Below are 10,363 nucleotides of genomic sequence, written 5' to 3' on the forward strand. Positions count from 1 at the left end.
CTGTTTTGATTGGGGTGAGATGATATCTCATAGTTGTTTTAATTTGCATCTCTCTTAGAGCTAGGGATTTTGAACGTTTCTTCATGTGCTTGTTAGCCATCTGAATGTGGTCTTTGGAGATGTGTCTGTTCATATCTTGTGCCCATTTTTTCTGTTGGATTATTTACCTTTCTCTTGTAGTGGTGGACACATTTTTTTTTAAATCCAGCTTCTCTAATGATTTTGTCAGTTTATAGATTGAATAGGTATGGAGTAAGGATCCAGCCTTGTTGTACACCTTTGTTGATTTTAGACCGCTCAGTGCTTCCTTATTCTATTCAGACAGCACTTTCTTGATACAGGTATAGATTTCACATGAGCACAGATAAGTGTTCTAGGATACCCATTCTTCTCAATGTTAGTCATAATGTATTGTGATCCATCAGAAATCTTTGGTCAGTAAAACACAGATACATTCTTCTGGTATTCCGTGCTTTCTGCCAAGATCCATCTGACATCAACAATGCATATCCCAGTGCATTTGCCTCTTCTAAATCCAACTGGTATCAATTCTCTTGATGTTCTATTCTGGCCACTTTTGGATAATCTTCAGGAAGAACTTATTTGCAGGTGATGTTAATGATATTTGGTAATTTCCACATTTTGTGGATCACCTTTCATGAGAATGGGAACAAATAAGGGTCTTCTTCCATCATTTGGCCAGATTACTGTCTTCCAGATTTACTAGCACAGTCTGCTGAACACATCTAGGGCTGCATCTATGGGTTGGAACATGTCAGTTGATATCGGATGGATTTTCCTGGAGCCTTATTTTTTTTATCAATGACTTTAGGGTATCTTGAACTGCTTCCTTCATTACCACTTTCTCCTGTTTATACAGTATTTCCTAAAATGTCAACCAATTCTTTTTTATTGTACAGTGAAACTCTTTGTGTTCCTTCCATTTTCTTTTGCTGCTTCCTGGATCATTCAATATTTTGCTCATAGTATCTCTCAGTATTATATCTCAAGGCCTGAATTTGTTTTTCAGTTCTTTCTGCTTGAGAAATGCTGATAATTTTCTCCTCCTTCCCTCCCCGCCTTTTTAAATTTCTTTTTATGTTATTGGGAAGTTAGCAGACTTAAGGAAGAAATCAGAGAAAATGAGAGAAAGCTTAACATAGCTTTATTTAAGGGAGGATATGGGGGGAGCTCCTGGGTGAAGTTCTCATTCTGGAGATGCAGAATGGGGAAGTCACAGTGTGAATTTATTGGGGAGGGTTTTCATAACAGAGTCTTTAGTGAAGACTGCTGTGATTTTATGGTGTGTCGCCTGTTAGCTCAATCAGGCGGCCAAGCCCATTTGTTCTTATCAATGGCAGGCAAGGCTGTCAGCGTTTGAATTCTGAATTCTTCATTCTTCTCTTTGGCCCCCTTGTCCAGAGTTTACAATTATAACTCCAGCTCTTTGCACATCCTTTTATAATATTTTGCTTTTTCTTCTCAAGCTGCTTTTTAAAATACTCTGTTTTTCTGTTTTACTTCAGCACCTCTTTCCTTTCTTTTGGCTTTTTGATGGTCTAGTATAATTTTCAGACTCTCTCCTGACATCCATTTTGGTCTTTCTCCTCTGTCTTTGTAATGACTTTTTGCTTTTTTCCTTGATGATTACCTTGATGTCATACCTGTCTTTGTAAAGATCTTTTGGTTTCTTCATGGATGATATCCTTGATGTCTTACCATCGCTTATCTGGTCTTTGGTCATTAGTGTTCATTGTAGAGAACAGTGAAATAGCAGAAAACCCTCAGCAAGATGAATTGATGCAGTTATTACCAAAATTGGCTTGAGGATGATGTAGATCATGAGTTTGGTCCAGCATAGAACATGATTTAGATCATAGGGTTGCTCTAAGTCATGGTTGACTAGTTGACACCTAACAACTACCTTACCCAGCATGATATCTCTCTCCAGTTTCCAGCAGTAACAGCAAAACATAAGATGAGGGAGTAAGTAATTAGAGAATTTTTTTTTGGTTAACAAAGGATCCTTTATTAAAATATTTTCATCTGTTGTTCTTAGCTAGCTGGGCATTCCACAGCACCACTGTTGATGTCGTGAGGGTGGTGGCCATCAACATTACAGCGCACAGATTGGGCAGTTTCCAGGATCTCTTTAATAGTTCCAGAGTTTTCTGGCTAAAGATGGCTATCTCATCTGCTTGGCAATGCCAATAATCTCATCAAAAGTTATATTCCTGCTGTGTTTAATATTTTTCTGCTTCTTTCTGTCTCTGGGTGGTTCCTGTAGGGCTTTGATGATCAAGGCAGAGGCAGAGGGCACCACTTCAATCTGGGCCTGTCTGTTCTGAATGGTCAGTTTCACAGTAATCCTTAGTCCCTTCCAGTCACCAGTGGCCTTGGCAAATGTCATCAACGACCTTTTTTGGAGACAGACCCAGAGAGCCAATCTTGGGCGCCAGAGCAGACATGGTACCGACTTCCCCACTGGTACACCTCAGGTACACAACTTTAATCTCGTTGGGGTCTAATTTGGGCAGTGTGGTGGAGGTGGCTTGTATCACATGAACTCAGATGCAGAACGACTGAAGAAAGTTGCACCGAGTCCTCCTCCAAGCCAAAAGCCTAAATAAAGCACAGAACTTCTGAAGAGAGGAAGTTAAAATTTCAAGAAAAGGGAATCATTTAAAACTTGGGGAATAAATTAGTAACTTACAAGGTAACCTTTAAGAAGCTTAATAAACTTTCTTACCTGTAAAATTTAAAAAAAAAGAGTAAAACGAAAAAAACTTAGTAAATACCAAAACAGAAATGCAGAGAATAATTTCAGAAGACAAGCAGAATGCATTCAGCACAACAAGGCAGATGGATTCCCCTTAAAATTGTTGACTCTACAAATTCAGTGTACTAATAATATACCACACCTGTAATAAAAATTTAGCTAAATTGAATAAAGAAAACAGATGGAACGAAGAATTCTGCAACATCACAGAAAGAATGCTGCGAAATGACAGCAATAGAACCATAAGCATTGATAATTACTTTGGATTCGAATGAATAAAAACCCTAGTCAGTGAAAAAAGAGTAGTCATATGGGTAAGAAAAACTTGATTTCACTGTCTATAAGAGAAGCCTTAGGCATCAAGACAAAGATTAAAAATGAAAAGAGTGAACAACCATCAGATATCATCTTACCCTAGCAACAATAATGAACTTTACAGAGCAGCAAACAATAAGTGCTGGTGTAGTTGTGGAGAGACTGGAATCCTTATTGCACTGCTGGTGGGAGTGTGAAATGGTGCAACCACTATGGAAAGTGATTTGGCACTTTCTCAAAAAGTTGGACCATTTGACCCAGCAATGCCACTACTGGAAATACACCCTAAAGAAACCAGAACTGCCTTCCTTATATGCACACCCATGTTTATTGCTGTATTGTTTATAGTAGCAAAGAGATGGATGCAATCTAAGTGCCCATCAACAAATGAATGGATAGACAAACTATGGTATATTTACACAATGGAAAACTACAAAACACTGAAAAATGGTGAAATTCATAAAACTACACAACATGAGTGACCCTGCAGGACATTACATTGAGTGAAATATCCCAGTCACAAAAAGACAAATACTGCATAACACCACTGTTGTGAAGCAGGTCTGACATGAAGGTTTGGGAGGAGAATAAGAGTGGATAGTTAATAAGCATTGCACTGGAACAGATGAAGAAAAACTCTAAAAGGACTATATGATTAGGCATTATAGGTACGACAACAGCCCAGAATAAGAGGTACTTTGCAGAGAGAACTGGTGGTGGTGGGGGAGGTAATTGTGTAACAATGAATGAATATTTAATAAAACAAAAAAGTGCTCTGGGGAGGGAAAAAGGAATGGGAGGGGGTGAAAATATTCAATAATGAGTGAATAAAAATACAACTTTTCTGTAAATTTTCATTAAAATAATAACTAAAAATATTAAAGTAAAAAGAGTGGAGAAAAACATATGAGGTAGAAGCAATATAAAATAAGAGTATGTGTGGCAGTATTAATTTCTGGGAAAAAATACTTAGACAAAAAAATAGCATAAGGGAAAGGAAAGATATTCTATAATCAAAGCACCAATTGAGTGGGAAGATGTAACTAGGTATAGTGCACCCAGTGATAGAACTGCAAGATACATAAATCAGACATTAAGAAATTTAATGAGAGAAATAGCCAATTTTATGACAATCATAGGAAACTTTAATAAACGACTTTCAAAGAAGGGCTGAATGACTAGGAAAAATATTAGTAAAGACATAGAAAAACTTCACATTCAAATTTAATGACTTGCTCTTGTAGACATTTATATGACACCCAAAAAGAACTCAACATACATTGTTCTTATTCTTCATTGCACTTGGAGCATTCTTTAGAATACAACATGTATTAGGTCACAATAGAAAGCTCCATAAATAAAAAAACATAGAAATACCTTGAAGCATTTTCTCAGATCATGGTGCTTAGAAAATTAGAAATCAATAATGAGAGAAAGGGGAAAAAATCAAGAAAAGCAGGAAACAAAATTCTGCTTTATCATTATGGGTAAGAGAAGAAACATAAGAAATTGAAAAAAAATTTTGATGCAAAATGAGAATGAAAACACAGCATACTTGGAACACAGCAAAGTGTATAGCATATTTAGAACACAGCAGAAGTAGTATATAGAAATCAATTGCGATTAAGCACACATCAAGAAAGAACCCAAGTCAATACCTTGACTCAGGTTTTTCCACAGCCAGAAAAAGAGTAGCAATCAAAGTGTACAGTCTCTAGAAGAGAAAAATAATATAGGTAAGTGCAGAAATGAAATAAAACAAAAATACAGGACTAGAATTTGATTCTTTGAATAGATTAATAAAATTGACATGCCTCTTGCAGATTTGACAAAGGAAAAGATGGAGAAGGTGCTTATAAATAGTGAAATGAGTGGTGCCAAACCAACTAAAAAAAGTGATAACAGAATACTATGATGGCAACAAATTTGTAAACCAAATGGCCAAATTAGTAGAAACTCACTGCCTTCGAAAATATGATAGATGGAGAAAAGATTGAAGTTGTCTAACACAGAGATTGAATATTTGAACAGACCTATTTCAGAAGTCTCAGAGACTCAACAGGAAAATTACTCGATCTCATTGACCAGTTCAGCAAAATGGGAGAGTATTGGGATCAGCATTAAAAAATCAGTTGGATTCCTCTTTGATACTGTATATTGAGAACTATAAAGGAAATAGAGAAAAATAGCATTTCTAATAGCCACTACCTTAAAAAAATTATATTTTTCATGGTAAATCCTACCAGAGATACAAAGGAAATACTAAAACACTACTACTCCAAGAGATCTAAAAAGGGAAGAATACACTATTCTCATGGGTTGCAAAACTTACTGTGAAAATGACTGTACTACCAGAAACAGTCTACAGATGTGATGTAATTCTGATCCAGATCTCACTGACATTTTTCAAGGGTGTGAAGAAAAGTATTTGCCAGTTTCATTTGAAAACGAAGGATACCACTCCTCAGATAAGCAGAGGAATAACTGAAGAAGAAAAACCAAGTAGATCTTTATACTTCCTGATCTCAAAACCTGTTTAACAGCTGTAGTAATCTTAACACTTCCTGATCTCAAAACCTCTTTCACAGCCATAGTAATCAAAACAGCCTGGGAACAATACAGAAACAGATGTCTAGACAGTGGAATAAAATTGAGGACCTAGAAACAAATCTATCCACCCATGGACAAAGATATCTTTGACAAAGATAAAATAATACCACTAAGTGGAGCCTCTAACAAGTGGTGCTGGCAAGGTGGTAATCTGCAGAAAATTCACGGAACACTTATACTTCAGAACATGTATCAAGAACAAACTCAAGATGATGGATCAAATACTTAAGGATAAAACCTATAAATATCAAAGAAAAATTTTGGAGCAAACATACGTGCCCTAGCAAAAAACATGCTATCAAATTATAACTGAAAATGCACAGTTAATGAGAGTAAAGTAAATGACTTAGGCCTCCTAAGATGAAATTCTTATATCTGTATCTGTCTCTCTGTCTATCGGAGTGAAAAGAAAAAAATACTTGGCAATGACACATCTGACAAAGGACTTATCCGTGGATTTTACAGAAAATTCCACACCACCTCAACAATAAAAAGACAACCCAATTACAAAATTAGCTACATTTTTACATACTAAATAAAGACTTTACCAAAGAAGATATATCATCTTGTTAGGTGCTATCATAGGGTTTAGTGAACAAAAAGATCTATGAACAAAAGATCTGAACCTTGTCCTATCCAGTGTGCCATCCTCATCATCTCTGATACATTTAAATCTGTTGTAGTCCATCTTCTCTTTCCCTGACCCTCCCTCCACCTTTCTAAGCATGATGTACATTTCCAAGAAATAATCTCTCTTAGCAACATGCCCAAATATGAACATGCTATGAAGAGCTTTGTTAACTTCGCTCCCAAGGAGTCTTCTGGCTGTACTATTCTCAAGACCATATGATATTCAGTACTCTTCCTATCACCACAGCTCAAAGACATCGATTCTTCTGTCATCCTTATTCATAATCCAGTTCTCAGATGCATAGCAAGTGATTGCAAAGACTCTGTCCTGAATTAGGTGCACCTTAGTCCTCAAAGTGACATCATTGCTCCTGAGTAATTTAGAGAGGTCCCTGACAACAGACTTTCCCAATACAGTATTGCTCCTGATTTCCTGACTGCTGGTACCAAAGGTGTTGATTATCAATCCAAGAAAGATAAAGTCATTGACAATTTCAGTCTTTTTTTTTTTTAGCTAACATGATTAGGCTATTGGCACAGTAGTGAGGCCCCAGGACTTATACCAGCCGAGCTGGTGTCTTGGAGATACAGCCTGACCTTCCTGGTCTCAGGCCTTGAGTCTGCTGAGCTGGCACTCAGCATCCTGGCTTTGTGGGAATCAGCCTATCCTCCCAACTTCAGTCAGTAAACTACTCAGCCAGAACTCAGCATCATGGCATTGTGGGAGATGGTCTCATGCCTCTGGCCTCAACCCAACAGCCTCTCCTATTCCATACCACAGCCAGTAGCTGCATGTGCTGTGATATTTGCTAAATACCTGCTACCACCTCGCCTAGGGAGACCTACAAGCCTACCTACTGGCCAGACGCCTAGACATGTCAGACCTTGCGTTTCCTCTGTCCCCAGTACCTTAGTGTGTGGTTGCTTGTCCTCAGTTTAATCCTAGGGCTGACTCACCTGTTTATCAGTTTCTTGTATTGCAGGAGTGATTGGCAAGTTGCTGTTGTGCATAGCTTAGATGTGTATATGTTTACCATCTAAATGGGTGTAGTGCTTGTCTGTCAGATGTTGTACTAAAGTGGAGCTCACAAATGAAGATCGACTTGGAAGAAGGATTGACTACCCACCTCTGAAATGGAAGGCCTTTTAAAACCCTTTGAACAATAGAACACACTCACGTAGATAGAGCATTGGAGGTAGAGCCCTCAAAATTCAAAGACACTAAAAAATGAGGACCAACAGATGGAAAAATCCACTAACAATTCGAACATAGAATGTATAAATGTAGGAAAATAGAACATTGTGAAAAATAAATAGAACATATTAGATAAAAATTAAAAAACTGAGATATTATCTCCACCACAATATAAATGGCAATAAGATCAGAGGCTAAGTATTGTGTTCAGTTTGGATTACATCTCAGAGGAAACAAAAATCCTCACAAGTGGACAAATAACGTATAAAATGGAGCGTAAGGATTGGTGTCAATGAATTCATTTTGTGTTCATTTATTTTACTTCCTTTTTTCCCCACCAATGGAAACTGCATTCAAGAAATGAAAGATGGCCACTGCACTGTAGTCCTGAAGGTGTGTGGTTCGAATCCACCAGATGCTCTTCGTTGGAGAAGGATGGGCAGTTGGATCTGACTGGACAGCATACTACAAAAATTAAAGTGTCACTAATGAAAAAAGAAATGAAAGATGCAAATAAAAAGCGAGATATGAATAACCAGATTGTTTCTGTTCTTCTACTTACATTTTATCACTTCTCCTCTGGATTTTGTTTGACTGACTCTCTTTGCACCTGCAGATATCGCTGATATTTCTGTCAAACAGTGCCAGCAGCGCTACGAGGACATGAAACATCGTTGTCGGCATAATGAAGATATTTTCAGTGCAGAATTTATAACTGCTGATTGTACGAAGGTATTGTATTTATGTCTTAAAAATGTGTCTAGTTTTTTACATTCTTAGTTTGGATCAGTGATGTGTTAAAAAGAAAACCTTTTCTTGTCTAGAGACACATCTTCAGCAATTTCAGTTTCAATGAGAAATGAGAAATTTTCTTTTTTTAAAATTTCTTTTTTTATTATTTTTTGTGTGAATACTGTCAAATAGGATCTAACTGGTACAGGAGGATATTGCCCCTCCTTCTCCAGCAGAGCATCTGGTGGATTTGAACCATGTGTCTCTGGGATTGTAGTGCAGCTTCTTGCCACTAGGCCACCAGAGCGCCCTGAAATGAGTGCTAAATCAACTAAATGCAGGAAATTTTTCTTTTAATAATTGTGAACTTCTAAAATCATCTGTTGCATTTCTGTTGGGATTTATTTTCAGTATTTTGAATTACAGCAACATAGTGTGTTTTGTTCATCTTATAACTTATTACAGTTGCTTGTCAACTGTAAATATATCAGAATATATTTTTATTTTCCAACTTTCACTATATTTAAATCAACAACTATGACATTTAAAATTTTCAGAGACACTTAAATGATGAAAATCTCACCTTGAACTTGGTATTCTTTCTCTCACTAGTTGCTAAACTACTTTTGATACTTAATTGTATACATTTTTGTTTTGAGTTTCCTTTTTTGGGGGGGTATGGGGTATGGATTTGAAAGAAAGAATACTGACAGTATACTACTACAAAGTTAGAAAAGCTTTTGCCTTTTTTAGAAAAATATCAGTCTTTTAATAGTTTCTATTTCCTTCAGTAATGTGTCCACGGTACCCTGTATTTCAAATTCTGTTATACTGACATACCCTTGTTGTTGTTGTTTTTAAAAATTTAAATTTTTATTAATTTCAGTAAAAATTTACAGAGACTTTGGATTTCCATTCATTCATTGTTGCACATTTTTCCTCTCCCTGAGAACACTACCCTCTTGGAAAAGTAAAAGAAAAATTCTTTCATTGTTTTACAAACCCTCCACCAGGTCCACTCCACCATGTAGCCTTCACTCTAGACTCCTGTCATGAGTACCTAATCACATAACCCTTTTAAACAGTTTTCTCCCTCATCTGTTTCCATGCAGTATACATTATTGAACCCATCTTTCTCAGTCTCTCCCCAAACCCTATGTCAGTCCTGTTTTACAACAGTGGCACCATGCAATATTTGTCCTTTTGTGACTGAGATACTTCACTCAGTATAATGTCCTCCAGAGTCACCCATTTTGAATAATACTGCATGAGTTCCTTGTTTTTCAGTGCAGCATGGTATTCCATTGTGTGAATATACCACAGCTTCTTTATCCATTTGTTTGTTATGGGCACTTAGTTTGTTTCCAGTTCTTTGCTATTGTGAACAAAGCTGCAATAAACATGGCTGTGTATATATCTGCTTGGATGTCAGTTATTGCATCTTTAGGGTTTATTCCCAGTAGTGGAATTGCTGGGTCAAATGGTATCTCTATTTGCAACTTTTTGAGAAAGTGCCATACTGCCTTCCAAAGTGGTTGCACCATTTTACATTCCCACCAACAGTGAATAAGTGTTCCAGTTTCTCCAGAACCTTGCCAGCATCTGTTGCTTGCTGTTCTGTTAAATTTTGCTATTCTGACTGGGGTGAGATGGTATCTCATAGTTGTTTTAATTTGCATCTCTGTTAGAGCTAGGGATTTTGAACGTTTCTTCATGTGCTTGTTAGCCATCTGAATGTGGTCTTTGGGGACGTGTCTGTTCATATCCTGTGCCCATTTTTCTGTTGGATTATTTACCTTTATTTTGTTATGGTGCTCAAGTATTTTATAAATTTTGGATATAAGTCCCTTATCTGACATGTCATTATGAAATATTTTTCCCCAGTCTGTGGCTTCCCTTTTTACCCTGTTGGAGAAGTTTTTGGATGTGCATAGGGATTTGATTCTTAAAAGATCCCATTCATCTACTTTATTTTCTCCTGGTTGTAGGTTTTTCAGGATACTTGGAAGACTGTTTATGTTGTGGATTAGGACTTCCAGTGTTGTTCCTAGCTTTTCTGTAATGAAGTTTATAGTCCTTGGTTTTAGTCCTAGGTCCATGAT

The 10,363-nt window shown here is 36.9% G+C and overlaps 1 protein-coding gene and 1 pseudogene across 1 annotated transcript in view; one reads left to right on the plus strand and one right to left on the minus strand.

Moving 5' to 3' along the window:
* Positions 1 to 7,345, minus strand: part of LOC102874983 — a 13,413-nt pseudogene extending 6,068 nt beyond the window's left edge.
* Positions 1 to 10,363, plus strand: part of RNMT (RNA (guanine-7-) methyltransferase) — a 75,315-nt gene that overhangs the window by 15,268 nt on the left and 49,684 nt on the right. Inside the window, exon 4 of the mRNA XM_006902757.1 lies at positions 8,146 to 8,261. Within this exon, the coding sequence (XP_006902819.1) occupies positions 8,146 to 8,261 (116 nt within the window). The remainder of the gene's footprint in view (positions 1 to 8,145; positions 8,262 to 10,363) is intronic.

Source organism: Elephantulus edwardii, unplaced genomic scaffold (assembly GCF_000299155.1).
Source record: "Elephantulus edwardii isolate Elephantulus edwardi_28Jun2011 unplaced genomic scaffold, EleEdw1.0 scaffold00446, whole genome shotgun sequence".
NCBI classification, from domain to species: Eukaryota; Metazoa; Chordata; class Mammalia; order Macroscelidea; family Macroscelididae; genus Elephantulus; species Elephantulus edwardii.